This window comes from Chaetodon trifascialis, chromosome 3 (genome assembly GCF_039877785.1).
Source record: "Chaetodon trifascialis isolate fChaTrf1 chromosome 3, fChaTrf1.hap1, whole genome shotgun sequence".
Taxonomy (NCBI): Eukaryota; Metazoa; Chordata; class Actinopteri; order Chaetodontiformes; family Chaetodontidae; genus Chaetodon; species Chaetodon trifascialis.
Genome location: NC_092058.1, coordinates 21928402 through 21951681, shown reverse-complemented (window position 1 = coordinate 21951681; position 23280 = coordinate 21928402). Strand labels below are relative to the sequence as shown.

Below are 23280 nucleotides of genomic sequence, written 5' to 3'. Positions count from 1 at the left end.
GAATCAGAGAGGAGCTCGAGACAGCAGCTTGTTACTACACCGTTTCCGCTTCGACCTTTCAAAGTAAAATTCCTCCCCAGCAGAACAGTGTTAGCCTAAGACAAGTGAATTAGATATGTTTGTGAGGATGTGCCACTAAATGACACTATTAATACAAACGTGGCCATTTAAAGATGTTCTGCATCACTTCCTGTGTTTTCATATTTTCAGTATATTCCACTGTATTGTGCTCACTCAGTGAATATCTCTGTATCTGCTTCATTTGCTTTGAGAAGGCAGACTACACATGATGAAAGAGGTGTAGTGGTGGGATTCATAAGAGTCATAACAAATTTACCAGAACTAGCTGTGAGGAACCAATGAACCCTCTGTTTATTGTTTACTGGCCTTAAAACAGTACAGATTAGTAAGTAGAAAATACGTAACTAAAATGACTCAAAAGCTGTTTAAAATGAGAGAAACCAAACTCCAGAGGAATATAGGCCAACGTGTTAAACAAACAAGCAGATTCATGTAAATGAAATTGTATTAAAGTTAAAGATGAGCTGAAGATGTGTAGTAAAAAGTACGAATGTTTGAAACTAATTTGATGAACAAATTTTTTACGTAATGTTAAAAGGCCCAGTAAGCTGCAGATTGAAAAGCTTTATGTCATTATATCATTTTACTACAGGCTGGATGGAATTTTTTTCTCTCTTTTGTCCCAAATTGTTTGTGTGATTATAGTATTCATGGACTGAAATAGATAAACTTAAAATCTGATGATCGTTGGGACGGTATCACTGAGATCTACATCTCCAGCAGATTAACACAGTCATGGCCATAGACCTCTGTGGGGGCGTGACTCCCGTCCTCTGTTTGTGGGTATTTTATTTTATGAATTAAATCAAGCATTGGACAGTTGTGTACATTGGCACAGGTAGTGTGGTTGTGAACTTGTGCATTTTCCTGCTTTTATTTTGAAGCCAAAATGAGCACATTTCCGCCGTCATTCTGTTTGACTCTGGCTGTCTTTATACAGCTTTAGTGTTGCAGACATGCACTTTAGTCCAACATATGACAAACTGATGGATTGTTCTGTTATGAGTCATCTGTTGTTGATTTCTCCACTCATCTTCTTAACATCACTTCATCACTCACCATTAAATCAATGTCTCAGATTAATTGCTTTATTATTATTTTTGTATATCTAATCATTTATATTTCGTCCTCCTGAGTTTAATTATAGGCTGGATTATCCAATAAAAGTATGACAGTGGTTCACTCAACACAACCAAAAACAAAAGGTCAGACAGTGGTCAGGTCACTATAACCCATCATTAGCCACACTGACCTGAACTGTCAGTCCAGGAAAACACAGCAAATCCTGGTCGTTCACTCTTGCCAGAGTAAAGAAAGAGGATCATTTCATGGGGTAAGTCAAATGGAACAAATGTCATCCAAACCTTAATCTCTTGATACACTTGTGAGCTTTGACTCTTGCAACATAGTCGAGCAACAGTAAATATGAGTCTAAGATGAAAAAAGTAACTCATAAAATGCAGCCATGTGTTTGACAAGCAACCTGTCTGATGGAGGCATCTTTGGCAGCTTAACCTCCACAGGAGAGAGCACATGACTGCAGCAAGTGTGACTTTAATCTGACGTGTGATACGACTGCTCCCATTCTGAACCTTCAGGCTTACGGCACCTTGTAGCTCCATCCACTGCAGGGCAGGAACTCGAGCTTAGCTTATTAGAACAGGGAGGACGTCGTGCAGAGCTGCTTTTGACCTCTGATCTTTACCACATTCCTCATGTCCATCTTTCCAGACATCATGGATCAAATCCCCGGGAGAAGTCAGGATGGGTTAGGAACCACACGACTGATCAAACCCCAGACCTGACGGTACGACAGTGTGAAGCCTGTCAGTGTTTACTGTCCGAGAATGGAATGATGAATGTGGGTTACGGCTGGTCAGGCGTCAGCACACATCCCCTCAGCAGCGGACCAATCAGACAAGAGGTGTCGAGCAGAATCAATACATGGTCAAAGGTTACAGAGGCGCTGGCTGTAGGCTTAGAGGAAAGTCATAAATGAGGGGAACCGACTTTCTCTCCCTCTAAGCATGGATGAATTACAAATGGGCTCACAGGGGTCAGGAGGCCCCCTGGTATTACCTGCAAAATGTTACTCAAAGAGAGGCAAAATGACTACAAAGAAATGCAAATTGATCATAAATAGATTAAAAAAACACACAAAAAAACACACAGAGATGTGAAACAACTAAAAAGAAAAGCAAAACAACCACAAAGAGATGCAAAACAACTAAAAAGAAACGCAAAACAGCCAAAAAAAGATGCAAAACAGGCAAAGAGACACAAAACAACAACAATTGGCCTCAAAATGACCACCAAGAGAGGCAAAACAACCACCACAGATATGCAAAACAACTGCAAAAAGATGCAAAGGAACCGTAAAAAGATGAAAAGTGACTACAAAGAGATGAAAAATGATCCAGAGATGTAAAACAACCACAAAGCGCTGCAAAATGGCAACAAAAAGATGCAAAGTGACCATAAGGAGGTGCAAAATGATGAGATGCAGAACAACCAGGGACATGGGATATAAAATGACTACAAAGGGGAACATAATGACCACAAAGAAAAGCAAAAAGAGATGCAAAATGAGTGCAGAACGATGCTTTTACATGTCTGTGCCCAGCTGCCATTATCTAATAATCCATCCATATCTCCAAAGCTACTGTTAATGAGAAACACAACACAGTCCTAACTGCTTATCAGGGGAACAGAGCGTGGAGCTCAGCTCATATTCTCCTGACAGTTAATGAGGGCGTAAAATTTTATGACACTCAACATAATCCTCCATTTGACCAAGTCATGAAATGTTGCTTGTATTTGGGAAACAAAAGTAGTACCCGAGTTCATTCAGCTTCATCAGTAGTAACTGGACTCAGGAAGCAGCAGAATGATTTCTGAATACAATAATTCTCCCTCAAATTTGTTTGACTACTGCATTATAGTTTATTAAGATATTAGTATTGGCTGCTTTGTGTTCCTGCTCTGTGTATTTTAGCCACACGTGGCTCTCTGGATGACAGTGTCAGTCAGCTGGTCCTTCAGACTGAAATACAGGGGTTTTATTTACCTTGAACTGGTGGTGCTGGTAGTTTTGAAGCTACTTTGACACTCACTGTGTTGACGCTCTGCGATTTTTTCCGCCAAATAGGAGATATCACAGCACTCAAAAATTCCCAACATCTTCAACCCAGAGTTGGAAGTGGAAAGTTGACATTTTGTCCCACCTGGGTTCTTCTATTGTGCATTGTGTTTATACACCTCTGCAGAAGTAATGATGTTCCCATCATTTTAAACTGTACTGTATGTTATGTGCTAATTAGCAAATGCTAGCATGCTAACATGCTTTACTGGTGGTGAATGTGGTCGACATCAGCCTGTTAGATTTGTCAGCATGCTGACGTTAGCATTTAGCTCAACAAACTGCTCCAAAGTACAGCCTTCCAGACCCAATAGCAGGACTGTGAACTCTTTCAGCCTCCTTTTATCTATGCCTGTACGCATGTGTCATTTGCTTTACCGCGTCGTCTTATCTACTGTTCTAAAGTTAGGATTCTACATGTCAGTGTGCTGCAGATCTGCTCAGCTCACTTCTTTCGAAATCCACACATCCAGATTTTTTTCTCTGTCAGACTTGTAGTCTTCACACCCAACCAACGCTGACATCACTTGAATGCATTTATCAGACTGTGCTCAGGTCCCTGTGGAGCCACAAAGGGCGTTACACAAGTTTTTTTTCACATACAGCAGAACCACAGGACCACAGACTTTGATGTGAAAAATGGATGCAGTTCTCCTTTAATATGCACAGTCCCTGATCAATAAACACTCACTGTAGATAAAGTAAAAGTAAGTAGCAGTAAATAACAGAGCAGCACTGAGAATATAAGAACACAGGAGTACTGTCTGTCCATCAGTGTGCTGGTGTGTGTGTGAGTTGAGAATCCAGTGACATAATGCAGAGAGAGTCGAGGTGTGTTCCCTCTGTCAGTGTCTGACGAGTCCACGGCTCAGCTCACAGGTGGAGAGACACCCCACAGTACATGCTGAAAGTCATCCTCTCCCTCTGTTAAGCCTACCCTGAAGATTCATTACACATTTTCTGCAGCAGAGGAGGAGGAGGAGGCACAGGAGGAGGAGGAGGCACACACTAGTTAATGGGGAACATCATGTACAAAAGGAGCAGAGTGTAGCAATGCAAAAGAAAAGAGACTCTAAAATAATTGATGATGTCTTGTTCGTGTGCAATGTGTGTGAAAGAATAGAATAATATGTACTTTACTCATTTAAAGTCATTGTGATGTAAATAAGTTCATGACAGCAGAAAGCATTTCTACTGTCTCCATTGTTAGGTGTCTCACTGTTTGAGGTCATAATGGACTTGGGCAAATTATGGTGTAAAGTCTAACATGCTGTAATGTATATAGCAGTATAATATATGTAGTACATATAAATATGGTGTTCAGCCCAGAGAAAGGCGCCCTCTAAAGGCTTGCAAGGTCACAAGAAGATGCAGACATTTGTGAGACTGGGCTGCCCCCTACAGGCCAATGACTGCACGGCCACAGTGTGTCAATCAAAGCAGCTGTAGATCATCTACATCAGTCACAAGTGAACCTGAAATCAGACTTAGTTTGTCTAATCTGCCTTTTGTTAAATGAACACAATGCATCATCTTAAATTGCAGGAGCCCATGTCGACCACAAGGAGAGGAGGCGTGTACTTGTTCAGGGATTGTTTTCTAAGGGTCAGATTCAAAGTGGATCACACAGATCTTGTTTCCAGTGAAGTAACACGCCACAGTTTGTAACTCCTGGAGCTCATACCCTTTGTTCCTGTGTTAAATGATACTAAAGTGTTGATCAAAATGAATGACCCAGCTATGTCATCCACCTTTGACATGATGGAACTCAATATTTAATTTTTTTTTAATTGTGATTGCTTAAATGCTTAATGGATCCAGAATTGAACCGTGGACCATCTGTCTTTACAAAGCTGTCTGTGATTTAGATTTATTTATTTTTGCCCTGTAATTGTGTGAAAGGCAGAGAGCCTCCAGCTCTGTAGACTTATCTGATTCTTACAGGAAATTAACACAGAAATGTTTCCAGGTAAAACCACGACTGGCTGCATGACTCCTTTTCAGATAAGTTCATATCTTATCAGTCAATAACATTACACAGCTGTTAAACTAGTAGAGCAGAAACTGTCAGCCCAACTTGAACTAATTTCATTTCACTGGGTTAATCATTTCAATCAAACACAACAACAATGATTTATGTATCCACAGTTGTAATGGATGTGGGATTTCATTACAATTGCTCCTGCTGGCAACTGATGATAAGGAGTGTGTTGTGAAAATAGCAAGTCATTGTGAGACAGGGATGGCTTTTGACTCCTGAGTGATCACACGGCGTCGCAGAGTGAGCAAAGGGTTGAGTTTCCTTCTGGCAACTACAAGCTTTTCCAGGACACTTTATCCCGAACTACATCTGCAGCAGGAGCCAAAGGGAGCTGCCTGCTCGCTCAAATGAGGCTTACATTAGTGTCAATTTAAAACAGCATTACAAAGCTCTTTCTACAGACAGATAATATCTGCCCCGAGGCCAGAATGGAGTCCACTGTGTGCTTCAGTGCCAACATGAGCTGTTGCAAATGTCACTTCCTTATTGGAGGGTGGTTGAGTAAAAAATGTAGTTTTTGCAACAGTAGCAGGTTGATTGTTGCGAGATATTCAATCCATCCCACTGCACGATTCCTGCTGCTTCTTTGCAATGTTACTCATCTCAGACAAAAAACAAACTTACCTGAAACACACGCACAGATGTTGTGTTTTTATCACTTGTGGGGACATTACACAGACTTACATTCATTTCCTGGAGCCTTACCCTGACCCTAACCATAACCACTATTTACCTATTCCTAACCCTGTACCCAACCTAACCTTACCTAACCCTGCACCCAGGTCTCTCTCTCTCTCTCTCTCTCTCTCTCTCTCACACACACACACACACACACACACACACACACACACACACACACACACACACACACACACACACACACACACACACACAGTCTCGATATGAACAACAGCGCCATCACATGCTTGTCCTCACAATAGCAAATAACAGAGACAAGCGTAAAAAGGACTACATCTGTATGTTTCTGTGTCGTGCTGGCTGTGAAAACAAATCTCCCTCTGAGACAATGAATCTGAATCTTCCTATAGTCTAAGAAATAGAGTCAAAGAGTACTAACTGGGCTACAAGGCAAATAACTTTGAAGAACATTGTCACCGCAAGAGGCACAAAACAACCAGACACAGTATTTGTGTTCATTAGTTTGACACTGAAACCTGGGAATAAAAAGAACACAAAAGAAGCCCAGATACACTGATGATGCACTACTGAGGCCATGAGGGGACAGTGAGACCCCATAGCATTTGCTCTTTTTGATTACACCAGAGTGGAAAAAAACTGTTCTGCACAACTGATTTTGCTTTACGAAAGGGAGCCAAATGAACTGTGGCTGTAAATTCATTGTAAGTGTAGGTCACATGGACGCATAAGTTGCTGTTAAACCGAGTGGTTGTAGAGACGTGCAATAAATTCAGTGGTTGATATCTGTCTTTAAAAACCAGCGTTGTCATGATCAGTTGGCAAAATGAGTTACTTCTTCCTAATTCCTTTGGTTGTGTGAGGATGTAATGAAACTTTACATAAAGTGAGTTGAACAAGCGTTACATAAGTGGCCGGAGCTCGGGCGCCTCTCAGCTTTGAACCCCTCAGCGCAGCCTCACAAATGTTTAAACAGGCCTCTGCTTTGTGTGCTCATCGAATAACAAACACCAGTGAATCAATTAGCTTATATCACTGATAGAAAATGGGTTTCCGCTAAAAAAAACCCCCCATCAAAGCCTGAGTTGTCATGGCAGCCTGTGCAGGTGACAGTGTTTTCAGATGCGAGCTGTTGAATCCAACAAAGGCTTCACACCAGTCCAGACGCTATTGATCAAAACCGCCACTTGTGGAGGCTGAATAGTCCGACGGAAACAAAGACACCCAGAGGAAATGATGCTATTATTTCCCAACAGCACTCTGATGTACAGGACATGAATAGGCGACGGGATGATTTTGATCCACTGTACCTGTGAACGAATGTCCAAACGCCTTGTCTCTTTGTTACTTCTTACTTTGCACACAGACATCAGTAGCGTACGGCCTAAAGTGTTTAATATGAAATAAATAAAACGTTATGGGGTAAACAATGTCAAAAATCCAATGAACCAACTATTTAGTGGATTCATCATAGCGACAGTTCATTTCTTTAAACTATGGCATTCCTTCATTCTTATGACCTCTTTTCAGTACATTAGTGATGTCGAGCTGTCAAACAGGCTCACAGCCAGCTGGACAGGAGCAAGCACTCAGACTGTCCTTTGGTTCTTCTTTCTCTAAGAAACATCTTTAATCATCGTAACAATGCTGCCAAAATACCTCAATCACCCAGATAGCTGCTGCCAAAAACACTGGCTCTTCACTTTGATCAGCAGTAATGATGGAGGTTCGGCCAGCTAAGTGGTGTTTTCTAGCATGGAAACAGCCTTTAGACACTAGGAGAGGTCAGGAGTGGTGTGTAGAGAGTGAATCCACAATCATTTTAATATTGCTGTTGCTTTAGCTAAAAGGAGCTAGGTAGCAGTTGCTGAGCCTGCCACTGGAGGCAGGAGCATGTGATGGGCTGAAAGGTGAGAGCCAGTGACTAGTGATGCCTTCACTGTCACAGAAAGTAATGCTATGAAATAAAACATTTTGAAATAACAGGGAAAATGCCTAAAGGAAATTAAAAGAGGGCATTTTGAAGCTTTGTGTCAGTAAATTTAAATAATTTCTTAAATCATTTCACAACATATTGGTTTATTGATATATTTTCCACAAAGCATTAGTCTTATTATCAAACACTTCAATATTAGGCTACATACCGGACAATACAGACAACGGGGGGGGGGGGGGGGGGGGGGGGGGGAATGTAAATTTAAATATTTGTAATGTAAAAATATATTAAAAACTTACCATATAACCAGTTTATACAAATAGTCCCAAATTAAATGTCTCAAAACCCACAGTTACAGAAATCTTTGTTGTTGTAAATCAGAAAATTTTAGCCGCGCAGGTGGTGCAATAAAACCCACAGAGCAACACAGGTTCCATTATAAAAACGAGATAACCTCTATAGCTAAATGGAATACGTATGGCTCGTTTAAATCCATGGATCCACCTTTTGTACTGTTGCACTTGCAGAACAGGACACATTTCACTGATTGTATCAGTTTTTATTGAGGAAAGTGGTGAGTCGGTTTCTAAGAACAATGACTCAGCAGAAAATGTATGAAAGGAAAGTCAGAGTTTATGGCTTCAGGTCAATCTGAAAGTGAAAAAATCTGACAAAACCGATGGTGAACTCATCCTTTATTAAATCTTGAGAGAGAAGTAATCTACAGTGGTTTGACACCAACAGAGTCCTTTATACAGATGACCAATGCCACTCACTGACAGCAGCCAGAAGAATGATACATTTTACATACACATAATGCAGAGGCAAACAGCAAGATCCAACAAACAAGCATTAAATTAACTGAATAAAAGCTTGGGATGTTCTTTAATAAAAGACAACATCCAGTACAATTCTGGCTGTATTTTCCATTCAACTCTATCCTATAGTGTTGCAGCACATCAGGGTTTGAAAGGCATGCGTCTGTCGGCTCCATATCTCTGCAGACTTGTTTGGATGAACGCTTTGGTAGAGAGTTCTCTTTAAGGCAGAAAACTCTGATGCCTCTACACAGCAAAGACAAATATTGACAGTAACATGTATACACCTGTTTCACCGTAAAGACCTGGTACGAGAAATGTGTGGATGAGGAAGGCTCAACAGAGGAGACATGATGGCATTTAATCCACACACACACGCACACACACACCAGATTAAATAATGTTTCCATCACAAGCTGGATCAGAGTTCAGAGCCATGCGGCCAATCAAACCCTGACTGTGTGCCTACTTAAATCCATCAATTTCAGTCTGTATGTCGTCTGTACACTTGGGGAGAATAAGAAGTGTTTGAAGTTGGGGGCTGGACGAAAAATTAGGACCACCACCGGGTACTTCTGCAGAGGGACATCGATCCTAGCCCACCTCAGTATTTCAGGTTACGGGCCAGGACGTCACAAACAGCCCAAACACACACGCGTACTCAACGGCAGCGTGCGTGTGTTGGTGCTCCTCTGAGAAGGACACACAGGTGGAGCCCGGAAAAAAATATCAGCAGAGTAACCCCGCTGTTCAGCAGGCTGCGCTCATATCAAACCACCTCAGCCAGAGCCGGACTCACATCCTCTGCTCTGGCTTCAGTCAGTCACCTCTCAGCTCCCAGCCAGCCTCAACAAGGGTCTTCGCCGGCCATGTTCAGACGCCGGCCATGGTGTTAGCTTTGTCCTGAGAAACGACTGCCCTGAAGAATGAGCGGGTGGAGGTGAGGCTGAGCTTAAAGACTGACTGGGAACTGAGATGACAGGGGATGGTAGGACAGTCTAACATGAGAGCAGCCCGCTAAACGAGCAGGGTTTAACCTCAGCAGCCGGCCTGAGTGATGTTTCCACCGGAGCTCTTGGTCACGCCCAAAGTGGTAAAGATCTGAAGGATAAAGGGGAGAACGCACATCAGGCAGTGCAGCTTTTACAGGTTTTAGGAGTTTTTAAGGCTGACAGGAATTTCACAATTCAAAAATACACAACTCACTGGTTGAAATGAGGTAGTTTCTAGGTGAAAAATGCTGTTTGGTGTTTATGGTTCAATAAAGGAATCTCAAACTTGGCCTAGGGCATAACCTGGTTAAATTAAGTGTCCTGCATTAATATGAAAAGATGATATGCGACCACACTTTGCTCAAAAATGGAAATTCATGTGAACATCAAACAAGAGGCAATTGAGCAGCTTAACGTGCTGCAATTATCTACCACTACATTAACATAATGAATGTATAATGCTGAGATCTTTAATTAAGCTAATTAATGCAAAGCACAGAGAGAAGATATCCATGATGATTCATCTTAAGATCAGCAAAAAAACAAACATGAGTAACACACCCTTCTTCAACATGACAAAAAGAAACTCAGGCCTGTTGAGACTGTGGCTGCCATGTTTTAGGTTTTATGTTCGCCAAAACAAAGGTTTGTTTTGGACAACATGCTAAATATTTAAAGCGAAAAATCTACACACACAGTTCTCTGTTTGAGTTCGAGCTGCATTCTGCTACTGCCAAAATCTATTTTGCTGTGCAGAATTTGGCAATTTCCTGCTCGTTCTTCCTGGTTACGCAACAGGACACTAATGCAACATGCTGAAAAATTTGAATTACCTCTCTTGCTCTTAGATTACTATTTTAAGGCTAAAAGTTAGCCATGCTAACCTCAGGCAAACAAATGAACTAGGAGCCCTGTTTCCATGGCAACAAGCAGTGAGTGTTTACATGCAGACTAGTATCCACGTTTCAAGCCTGATCTGGATCATATTCAGGATATGATGTTTATACAGAGCATAAGACACCAGGCTAGTTATCTCCCTGTGAACGTGACAGTTAGATGCTTACATTTGCAACACATAACCAGGATATGCCAAAATCATAGTAACCAAGATACTAATGTGCATGTCAGCACAGTCAGGGATACCTGTTGATCAGGCAAAAAAAGGAAAGAAACAAGTAATTTGTGGTTTTCTAACAATATTGTGGAGCAAGTAATGAGGAGAGTTTTAGAGAGTGCAGTGACCTGCTGGAAATACAGAGGAGTGAGGACGTCCTCAGTCATTTTGGTTTGCAAAAAGAAACCATTCAGAGCCTGATGAGTTAGCACAAGAAATTAGTACTGCCACATTCAGAAGCACTGATTTTATGCTTCTGTCCTTATATCCTTATAAATAATTGTGGAATTCTCATAGTAAAATGTCCCAGAAGGCAAACATTTTCCAGTCAGCCACAGCCAAAGCCTCACAACTTAATTGGACTCATTTTACTGTACACTAGAATTTGACAGAAATCTACATCAGATCTGGCACGTAATGACAGAGTTGACTTCTTACCTCAGCACAGGTTGGGTGGATGCCGATGGTGCTGTCAAACTGCTCCTTGGTGGCACCACATTTCATTGCTGCACCAAAGCCCTGCGTCACCTCTCCAGCATTTGGACCCAGATAGTGGAACCCGATGACTCGATCCTAGAGGGCGGCCGTAACAACACAACACCATCATGCATGGGACGTTCAGAGCTGATGAAACACTGTAAAAATAGAACTAATCTTACGCTGTCCAGTTTATTGCAGATGAGCTTGGCGTAGCACTTGTTGTTGTCTCTGCCGGGCACAGTGAACTCCAGAGGCCACAGCAGACTGTGGAACACCTGAACATAGAGACCACACATACGCATTACATACGCAATGAATAATATTGATAATAACTACTAAGTACTTATGCAGGTTTTTTAATATTTCCTAATGAAACGTCCAATAACACACACACACAAAAAAAAGACAAGTTTTGCTGTTCAACTACATCTGCAGCTTAAGTCTGTCTGGACATACTGACGAGCTCAGATTACTGTAAAATTGGCACGCTGACCTTGCCTGCACAAACAAGTAGAAGTGACGATGGCTAAACTGTAACAGGCACATTCAAGCTGCAAGCAGCAACTAGACGGAAACCGCAGACAGAAACTAATCTGATTGGACAAATTCTTTAACCGTTCAAAGGCAAACTCAGATAAATCCAACAAGAAGACAATCATTTGTTGCAGTCCCATACAAAACAGTTTAAAATTTGTTCCACCGCAACCAACTATAAACAGTAAAATCTTGCTTTTACATGCATGGGTAAAAATAATGATAATAATAATAAAACAAAGGGTACATTTTCTTGATTATTTATATAATTTTACTTAGGTAATATTTTCAATGCAGGACTTTTAATTACAAATTTGAATACTTTTTGATCATTGAACACACCCCAGCTTGCATGACAGCTTAAAGGTTTACAAACACGACCAGCTGAGTCAGCGAAGTGAGAAGTTTTATATTAAAGAGAAATACTGCAACCATCTTTCTAGGCTACTCGTGTATTACGGTATTACAATGTATAACTCTCGAGCCAGTCACAAGGTTCGCAGTCAGCTGAACCGGATGGTCAATAAATTATTTAGATGACTGTGTCCCTGTGTGTGTGTGTGTGTGTGTGTGTGTGTGTGTGTGTGTGTGCGCGCGTGTGTGTGTGTGTTACCTCGATGTTGTCCTGCCCATAGAGCTCAGTGGCTCTCTCCTCCGACAGACCGCAGGCTCCGTACTCCAGTGGGGTGAAGACAGTGGTGGGAACGTTGATGTAGTCACACTGCACAAACACAGAATATTAATTCCCGTTTGGTATATGAAGCCGCCTGCTGTCACAGGTCACACAAAAGTTCCAACTTTTCCGAACACTACTGCCTATAAATTTAACATCACATCAGAATTTGAGACTCCACGCCAGAAACAGAGTCATTTCAAACTAAAAAACTAATTCTACAATCTAAATTAAGTACAAATAAAAGCCACAACCATGGTAAGATATTCACCTCTTTTACTGTGACAATCCTACATCATCACTAATGCAGCCAATTGTTTTTAAACGGAGAACGACTGTGTGACAAGTTGGACCGGGAATTTCTCTGTGCTTCACTATTTAAACTTATATTCAGGATGCAACAATTCCATTTTACACATCAACTCTCCATCTACTTTGATGCACCATTTTTTTTTTTTTTCATTTCCACACATTTTATCACTGGATGACCATATTGTGTGTTTTGCTGTTAATGCAAAGTGTCATTGTGATGGTTTGTTGTACAGAGTACACAGCTCTAAGTTTCAAGTTTCCTCTTATTGTTATTATGTTTAAAATGGAACATGCTAACAGCAAATCAGAGAATTTGCAGGTCTAAAGCGTTTAGTGTCCATCCATCCATCCATTTTCTATGCCGCTTATCCCTTTCGGGGTCGCGGGGGGGCCAAAGCCTATCTCGGCTGTCAACGGGCGGGAGGCAGGGTACACCCTGGACCCTCACACTCACACCTAGGGGCAATTTAGAGTCACCAATTAACCTAATGAGCATGTTTTTGGTCTGTGGGAGGAAGCCGGAGCACCCGGAGAGAACCCACGCATGCACGGGAAGAACATGCAAACTTCACACAGAAAGGCCTGACCCGGGAATTGAACCTGCTGCGCCACCGTGCAGCGTGTTAAGTGTCTTTTATGCCAATGTACCTTTAATTTTGAGCCCCCGAAGAGGCGTCTAGCCAGCAGCTTGCCAGCCTGGATGGCTACAGGTGTCAGCTCCCACTTGCCCTCCAGAATGTCTCCAATGGCGTAGATGTGGGACACATTGGTCTGCTCCTCATCGTTCACGGGAACTTTTCCATTCCTGGAGGATGGCACAGAGAGGTCAGTGAGGAAGGAACAACGCAAACTTCATTTCAATTTTAATGCCTTGTTGGGAGAGTGAAATTACATCCTTTTCCACTACTAAATAAAAAAACATTTGGATTCTCATTATTTTTATTCACTATCTATTCCAATTTATTCTAATTATTTTGGGCAATTAAATGATATTTGGCACAACACAGCACCTCTATCAGTACACCTCCTATCACAGGGCAGAAATCAAATTAATTAAATGAATTGGGTCTGAAGTCACGTCAGCCAGAATGGGCAAACACAACTGTAGTAGTATTTTTATAAGTCACGCTATATTCTAGTGCACAGAAGCACAACAATCAACCCTGCTATCGGCCCCTGAACCCAGTGGTCCTCTGACTGTGTGTCGACTTTAGCTGAATACTACTTAGGTCATAAGACTGGGGCATATGACTCACCCAGTGCTCTTTTAAGCTGGCCTCATGCAGTCTTAATCTCTGTCGGCCTCATAGGCTGAGCCATTCAGTCATTCACAAAATAGTGGAAAGACAACGCCCTCAGAGAAAAGGCTACACTTTCTAGGTGCTTATGATTGGAATAAATAATCAATAATCAAAACATACAAATTAAAAAGATTGTTTTAACTCTAGTTTTCTAACTTTACATCTGAAATTAAAAATGGGCAGGAAAAAGGAACAACAAGAAATGCATTGGGGGTTGACATTAACCCGACTGAGTCTAATCAAAATCAGAGCATATAACACAACATGACAACACCAGCGTGAGAAGTTCTTACACTGAGATAACTGACTTTACGCGTCCGATACACTGTACAGAGACAAACAAGACACCCCTCCTCTCCCTCTACCAAATCCCCAAACGCACTCACACACCACCCCTGCAGAGAGCCATGGGGTGGCAAGAACTGCTGAATCACCATGACTGTACTGCGAGTCTTAAAGGCACAGGCCGCCCCATCTAGTGGGACAAAACTTACTGAGTGGGGAAAAAAAAAACAGACAATATCAGACAATAAACTATAAACTTACTTGGGGTTGACTTTGACCCCTGCCTTGTCCAGGCCAATCTTGTCTGTGCATGCGTCTCGGCCCACCGCTATCAGCACCTGAAAAACAAAGAAATGGGTGGTTGCGTTTAAAGGAAGTCCGCAGGTCATTTCCCACAGGGAAGCTGCTGGTGTGTTATTTACACAGGAATGGCTAAATGTAGGCTGGGGACAAAAAACAAGGAGTGGAAACATGAGAAAAGAAAAAGCTACGGGAAGATATCAATTTCTAAATTGATTAAAAAGGATAATTCCACTCTTAAATCCTTTCACACTGTTTGGTAATAACCCCATGTGGCAGCTGAACATTAGAACATAGCAGCTCACTTGCTTTTTGATACTGGCACCAAAACCTGGTGCTTAACTTTTATAACTTTTATTTTTAAAGATCAAATTACATCAAAGTCCAAATCAAAATCAAATCATGAACCAACAAAAATCAACTCATTATTATTAAACATTATTTCATCACTTATCCTCACAGTAATATAGTTTTCTAAAAGTTAATTGGTGTTTCATATTACAAGCTTCGATTTCAAAAGACCCTTTCTTCAAAAGTCTGTTTTCACATCAGCATTTTCCCAAAGACACTTTTGTCATGCTACTTTCGATATCATAGTGTCACTTTTCAGTCAATCATACTGCCTCTGAAGCATGCAAGCTCGACAAAATGCTACCAAATTTAGCCAGTTAGCTCCTGTCAGCTAGAACAACAATGGCAAAGTAGTTCTGAGTCAACCAAACTGGCTAACTAGGTCGGCAGGGAAGAGACCACATTAACCTTTATGATACTTTTTATAATGGCCAGCAATGACTGGTCTGTCAGCAAAGTGGGGAGCAACCGTAGCGATGGAGTAGACGACATGGAGAGCCTATGGTGGAAAAACATAAGAAGCATACAAGAAAAGTTTCTGATGCTCCAGATAACAAAGAAAGAGGAAGATTGGGAGAATTCGCTCCAGCAGGTGTGGGAGATGAGGGCGAGCTCACCTGTAGGCATGCGTCATAATCGCATGTCCACAGTGTTTGTAGAGGGGGCAGACAAAAGTAATGAACTGCAGGTTTAAGAGAGCCAGGGGGGAAATGTGATTGGCTGAAAGGTGAGAGGGCAGTGACAACGGCATCATCAAGAAAAGTGACATGAAATAAAAAGTGACATTATGATATCGACCATTATGAAATAAAAACTTATATAATGAAAGCACAGCTATTAAAAAATCTGAAACATTCCCAAATATTTTTTCAGTTATTTCAAAATTTGTTGGCCAATATATCGATGATTATTTACATCATGTCTTTTTCTATTTATTTAATATTGAACATCATAGAAAGCTGGCCCACAGCATCACAGACAGGAGAATGACAGGAAGAACAAACTGATCAGTACATACCGTGTTGTACTCTCCCTCGATGATCTCATCAGTTTCTGTTGACTTGGCTGTCACCTTCAGCCTGCCAGGAGTGCCTGCCTCCAGCTCCTCCACCTGACACACACAGACGCAGGGACGTCACAGAAAAGAAAATTTTTGTGCTTCTGTCACATGTCTATCTGATAATGCCAGGTACAACAACAAATCTGATAGCGTGCAATGACACACATATCAAAAAGCCTGCTGACAACATATTGCCTGAGCACAATGTGGTTTAATTCTGCATCAGTTAAAAGGCTGTGAGACAGAGAGTCACTGGGAGCATATTTACTCCATGACCAAAGTGCGCATGTTGTGGTTGTATCTCAGAAACTGAATGTGTTGGTCATCAACCATAGAGTTTCTCTGTGAGGTGACCAGGTTGCCTCTCTGACCAAAGACACGCTGGACAGGGGCTGTGGACTGCAGGGTGGTGCTGTATTTCTTTAAATTGTCCAATTAAAAAATTTGAAACAACGCATATGCTGTAATTTTGAAGGGCCACACCCACTGCACTCCACTGCAGCTCAACATATTGAAATGAGCACCACACAGGACTTGAGTCAACACTCACCTTTATAGGGACATATTTGCGGAGGAACTTTACACCGTGCTCCTCCATGTGCTCTCCAGCACGGTTGGCCATGTCCTGGTCGAAGCCCCTGAGCAGGATGGACCGGACCATGATGGTGACATCGAGACCCAGGCCAGCTAGGAAACCCCCGCACTCCAGAGCCACGTACGACGCCCCGATCACCAGGGTCTTTCCCGGACAGTAAGACAACGAGAAGAGGTCGTCACTGGTGGACAAACACAGACAGACACACAGGGGATCAAAGAGAGCAAGGGTAAAACATGAAGCCTGAGTGCTCTCCAGTTACTGACGTCTCAAATGGCCATTTGCCTCTCGGCGATTATGGCAAGCTAAGATTAATAACATCGTCCACATAATTCCACAACGGCATTCCCCTTTCCAGACTAGATGGCCTATCCTGAAAACAGCTAACATGCCTACATACAGTACACTGTGAGTACGTATGTACTATTAAGTGCTCAGGCTGGGGTTCTGCCTTGTGTCACACAACAACCTTTGGTTTGAGGCTTTGAGCAGTATGAAACCATGTGTGGGTTGCCAAAACAGCATCGTAATCACCAAAGACACCTGAGGATAATCTTACACAACATTTATACAGCTGGGAGATTAGTGCATGTCCTGAGGCACAGCCACCTGCGGAGGATACAAGCAGCCAGATCATTAAAGGGTGTGTTTGTGCTTTCAGACATCAAACACTATGGCATGAGACACCTCTTTAGACACCTGCTGAACCCATTTTCTGGTCTAAAAATGAGCTCTGGACGGGGCTTCCACTAACACAGCATGTCATTAGGTGGGGCTCGTGGTGTCCGAGCCACCGTGCAGCTGGCACTGTGCTCTCACCTGGTGATGCAGTACTCCTTGTCTCCAGGAATGCCCAGGTAGCGAGGCCTCTCGCCTGTGGCTAAGACAAACTTAGCTGATGTGTAAAATGTCTCTTTCCCACGTTTGTTTGTTGCCTGTAAAAAAAACAAAACCAAAAACTTGATGTATCAGGCGCTACAAGGAACACACAGCTAACAATATGCATTTTGACTGACTCTTATCATTCATCAGTCATGTGCAGCATGTTTTTAAACATCTCCCATTTGCTTTGGTTGCGGCTAGATCTATTGATAAGTAAAAAAGCTGACAACAACAATGACAAAACAAAGAAAACAAAAAGATCAGCTGCCTAAACAGGCTAGACACCATTTGAGAGCAGAGAGCTTATCAAGATTAGTGACGAGTAGATACAGAAAACAGTCTGTTAAGTCTCCTAAAACTGGATCCAAACAAAGCAATCCCAATTCAAGATCTGTACAAGTACACTGAAGGTCCCTTGACATCATAAACACTCACCTTGATTTTGTGTGGTTCAATGAACTCTGCATAGGCATTGACATATGTGACATTCTTGTCTCTCAGTGCCACCCGGTAGCCCCAGTTCAGTGAGCCAATGTAGTTGTTCACTGCCGTCTTCATCGTGTCCCAGTTGTGTTTCACTGTGTGTAGACAGATGGCCATCAGTGGAATCAGTGAAAAGAAAGCAAGTGACTAGCGACAAAGCTTGCCTCTGATTTACCACAGCAAGCTGGTCCGATGTCCCCCCTTCGTGACCTTCTGGGTCTGTGCCCGGAGCCCTCACCTGTCTCTTCAAACTCCCAGCCGAACTTGCGTGCGTCTTGCATGGCTGTACCCAGCAAGGCAGTCTGGTGCATCAGCTTCTTGGGAATGCAGCCCACATTCACACATGTTCCACCGAGACCTGATCACCACAGCAGAACTCATTAACGACTGAATGAGATTCAAATAAATACTGCATCACAGGTATCTGAAAGTGGAGGATTCATACCCCAGGAGGTTCCCTTTGGTGTAGGCACCACATAGTCCAGCACCATGACCTTCTTCCCCAACACAGCAGCTTCCTATTGTCAACAGAGCCAACGTCATTGCAACATTACACAAATCTGTACTTTACCAATAAGTGTCTGAAGTCTGTAAGCAAGTGGAAACGGTTAATGGCTCAAACATAACTGCAGTTACTGATTACAGTATTTCGACATTTACTTTAGTTTCACTCTGATTCTGTTCAAACCACACAATTGCACAACAGAGCAGCATCCACTGCAATTAAGTTTCAAAAGGTAACGCTGTGAATGTGTTACTTGATTCTGTCACCTTTGAGCAGGCGAGACCTCCAGATCCTCCTCCAATGACGATCAGGTCATAGTCATAGGCTTCATTTTCTCCACTTAATAGCTGCTGCAGGCTGCCGTCTTTATGAGCCTGACAGAAACATTAACACAACGATGCATCAATATAACACTTCTATACGTTGATTGTGTAGTGAGTGTCTCAGGTGTGGCCACAGTCACACTTTCTGCTTTTGTTTGCACAGTATTCAGCCAACTCTGAACCCACGTTTCAGCACTTCTAAGGATGTCGTACTAAATCCAAGTTCCAGCCACTTTCAGGGGAAGGAATGACACAGCTCATTTGCAACACAGCAAACAGCACAATTATGAACACAGGACAAGTGTTTGGATAAACAATGAAGTTTGCTTCATCACAGGAAAGTTCCCAATAACTTTCAAGTAGTGTTGGCATTTTCAAAATAACACTTGCAGTAGTGAGCTATTTTTTTACTCTTTGTAGCTGGAGAGCTGGTCAGTGGTGTGGAAGTGCCTCTGGTGCCGGCTCATACACACTATTTTTGCTCAGAATTTGTCCCAGTGTTCTGGTTTATAAAACACAATGGAAAACTAAGCAAAACCTAAAACCCAGACCTTAAGGGTTCTACAGATTCAGGTTATGAAAGCTCTAGACTACGGATTGGGAAGTTCTCGTAATGGAAAAGAGCCAATAGCTTGCAACGGATAAGTTCAAATGAAAAAGTTACTGTACTGTCCCCATCAACACTTCAACTCTGTGAAAAGGTGAAACTACAATTGACCACAGTGCACGCGGGAACTGCTGATATTTGATTGATTTTAATTGATTTGATTTGATGAGTTCCCTGCATTATAATTAAGTCATTTTTAAGCAAATTAAACACTAGTGGGCTGAGCTTCAAATGTGACATGAACCAAACAGGCTCTTTTGTACAGTCTCTGGCCTCTGACCAAGCCACTTGATTGAGTAATAATCGTGTAATGAGGAGATTGGCAACATTTACAATGATGTATAACACAAAACCTTGAGCACCAAAGAATAAAATCCCTTGAAAACAGTCTCTTGACACAAATTTGTTCCTCACCTGCATTGTTTTGTCACAGCCTCCAATGTGCATCTTGTTGATGAAGACATTAGGAACAGTTTTCTGTCCACTCATCTCGAGCAGCATCTCCTGGTAGTTACTTCCATCCTCTGGACAGAAGGGATAATGTGTTATGTATAATACATGATGTACATGTATTTGTTTTGAATGCTTGCCCATTGTAACACCTTACTGACAAACTGAAAATGACATATGCAAATAAAAGGGAAGCATGGCATGAGATGAAATATTCAGACATCACTCATCATTTTCAGTATCAGCAAATCTCAAAGTCTGTCTCTGTGCTAATACCACAGACACTTACAGTACAAGCACAGAGGTCGTGTTCAAACAGTCGGCTACTTTTCAAAAGGTCATATGAAGTCAGTTTAACCAGTAGGAGTTTATTAATAATGCAAAGCTGCTGCTATGTTTACTTGCAGTTTAATAGTCCCACTAATTAAGTGGATCTTTGCTCGAGGTGTCTGGTTATATGATTTTAGTGGACATCAGCCAATCAATTTTCCACAGCTGTGGTGTAAATCAAGACTATTATCTGTAGTAATAACAGGAAGTGTGATATTGTATCAGTTCTGGCCACCAGCTGTGATGCAACAGGTTGGTCAAAATCATACACTGCACAGTGGAAATACTCTTTTCTGTCTTAGCAGCAAGCCATAACCGTCTTAAAGATGATTAATCCTAAACATCCCTCCATACTCCCTTCAACATACAGCTGAGACTCTGAAAGAAAGAAAGCTGGAGCACAGAGGTTGGAGTTTGCTGAGATATGGCACAAGGCCAAGATATCTTCGGTGAGTGACTCAGCAGGTTTTGTGTTGCTGCAAAGGAAGCCTGCTGCACAGTCTGGGATAAAACAACATCCCCGCTACGCCATGCAGGACGATCATCTTAAATGTGTTTGCAGAAAATTGTGTGTGGTTTATACCACACTATAATTAAGTTGTAAGTAGATACGAGGACGTTTCTGTTTGTTGATGTACAGTATTCATCAACTTGCTCTATAAAATCAAGAAAACTGTACCAAAGACGAAATCTTGTACAACATACGGACAGTACACCATTGGGTGCACAGCCCAGTTTCTGAGTTTGAAAGTGCTGACCTGCTTCTCCAAGAAAGCTGTATCTCCAACCTGCCACTGAACTTGAGAAAGCAACATGACCTGTAGCTTTGTACTGATCACCTCCATCTTACCTAAGAGGTCCAGCTCCACCACGTTACACTCGACTTTCAGCTCTTTGAACAAGTCTTTCACCTACAAAAGACACAGATTGGACAAAGGTTTCCTCAGTTAGGGGGTGCATATACTCCTAATACACAAGACACCAATTTAAGCCGAAAAACCTCCCGTTAGCAAAAAGTCACTTAAAATTCGCAGAGATACTCCATATTCATAATTTACATTAGTTACGTTTACATTAGTTGTTTCAGTAAAATCCTGTAACCACGTTGTTACCTAAGCTCCTCTGTGCGTAACATATGCTGGCGATAGATAGACTTGAGTAACAAGAAACCAAATTATAAAAGCGATAACTTTCCAGAAACAAGTGCTGCTTTGTAAACATCGCGCGTGCCGACAGAGCGTCGTGTAACTTTATTACGTATGGATGTAACCACCTGTAAGGACGTGCGTGCACATTAATCGGGTAAAACGTTTCTGATTTAACGTGATATAACGTGTCAACCTACTAAGGTGAATTCTGCTGAAAGGCTCGCCGTTAAATGTTTTGTGTGATTTGGCTAACGTAAAACCTTGTACAGTATTCAGCCGCTGACCGACTTCACACTGCAAGGGCAGACCAGCAATTAGACCAAGCCCGTGTACTTGGCGATGGAAGATGGAAGTTTTCGGCCGGCATCAGTAAAGTCCCCCCGCTTCGACAAACACCTTACCTTGACACAATACGGACAGTAACTTTTGCTGAAAACAATCACTTGATTGGAGTCAATAAGCTGCTGTATTCGAGATTTGAGTTCCTTCTTCCCGGTGTCATTTTCGATGGGAGGCATTTTGAAGGTATTTCCGTCTGCCTGGGCTGGGCAAGCTTCGATAGACGGCTGTATAGAGAATGAGGGGGAAAAAACAAATGAAACCGCACCAAGTCTCTCTTAGTAAATGTATGACTGTCCCTCGGTACTTCCTGCAAGAGAAAATACCAGAAAGCAGATGAACGGCGGTTCTAACCTCGGTTCCTCTCCTTCTGCTGTCAGCGGCTCCTCTCCCGACCGCGCCAAACGTCGCTTACCATTTCTTGTCTCACTGCTTTAGGTGCACTCGATTACGGTCACCTTCTTCACCGCATTATCGGTTGCTCATCATTGACAACAGGGAGAACTCCGCCCGCACGGCCAATCCCGTGTTTCAAAACGTATCTTCCTACAAAAAACGTCAAAGGGTTGCCTATTTACATGCCGTAAAAGCACAAAAACTATTATTCCCCAGAAATAATCGTATTTAAACAAAGGTATTTACTTTGACTCGTATTTACATAAAAAAACATAGACCTCATACTAGTCGGGGCGATGATAATGGAAATACGTGGGCCTACAGGCGCCTGTGTAAGACAGCTAATCCTAAATTAACAAAGAAGAAGAAAGATCATGCATGTGTTATTGTTTAATATTGATAGCAGCATAATATAAAGCCGATCACTGATCATGTGATTCTGATTTCACATTTCTGACCCTACGTACCTCTACTTGTGCTGGTCCATGAGCTAATAGTCTGTTATATAGCGCCATCTGCCGGTGAAAATAGATCATGGCAAGTCACAGGTGCTCTGCATCCCCATAATAATATAGGCTGTCTCATAAGGGGTCTCCTCCTCATCTCCTCATATTTATATTTTCTTAATAACTGTTCCCATGATCTTCTCAGTGTTTTCTTATACAGACAACGGGCCTGATCTTGAAACACTGTAATTAGCCGATGAGTGAAACCACTTATTAACTCATTTTATTAAATAGTGATGGGAAATGTTATTAAATCATAGACTTATACTGTACAATATACCACTATACTTATGCATATACTTTCCAATCAGATGGTCAGTGTACTGTGGCATAAAATTTTCTGTTCCGTGTCAATGGTGTCACTCAAAATTGTAGAATAAGACAAAGAGCAAACATTAAAAAGAAAGAAGAAGACAAAGGGCTCTCCAGCGATTTCGTGCTACACTTTCATAATGTTGAGGGACTCACAAAAGACAGGTTAATAAAAAGAATGATAAAAATTAAAGCAGCAGCAGAAGAAACTATCAGATTTTTAGTCCCAAATATGAGCCAAGATCCAAAAACCTGGGTCCACTTCCCATAAAACAACCTGATAGCATATTTCGTTAGACCCCATAGGGCCAGTGACTGTCTGTTAAAAAT

The 23280-nt window shown here is 42.0% G+C and overlaps 1 protein-coding gene across 2 annotated transcripts; it reads right to left on the bottom strand.

Moving 5' to 3' along the window:
* Positions 1-8532: 8532 nt before the first annotated feature.
* Positions 8533-22185, bottom strand: txnrd3 (thioredoxin reductase 3). 2 transcript variants are annotated; one of them, XM_070958728.1, is made up of 17 exons: positions 22091-22185; positions 21799-21963; positions 21100-21160; positions 19884-19993; positions 18806-18913; positions 18480-18552; positions 18210-18392; positions 17987-18129; positions 17489-17604; positions 16625-16850; positions 16033-16125; positions 14625-14701; positions 13426-13582; positions 12406-12513; positions 11438-11533; positions 11217-11351; positions 8533-9773 (listed from the first exon to the last, which is right to left on the bottom strand). In XM_070958728.1, exons 2-17 carry the CDS (start codon positions 21913-21915, stop codon positions 9711-9713), a joined length of 1866 nt encoding a protein of 621 aa, XP_070814829.1. In that variant the 5' UTR covers positions 21916-21963; positions 22091-22185; the 3' UTR covers positions 8533-9710. The 2 variants fall into 2 exon arrangements, with proteins under 2 accessions (XP_070814829.1, XP_070814830.1); XM_070958729.1 differs by having other exon boundaries at positions 18273-18392.
* Positions 22186-23280: the final 1095 nt, after the last annotated feature.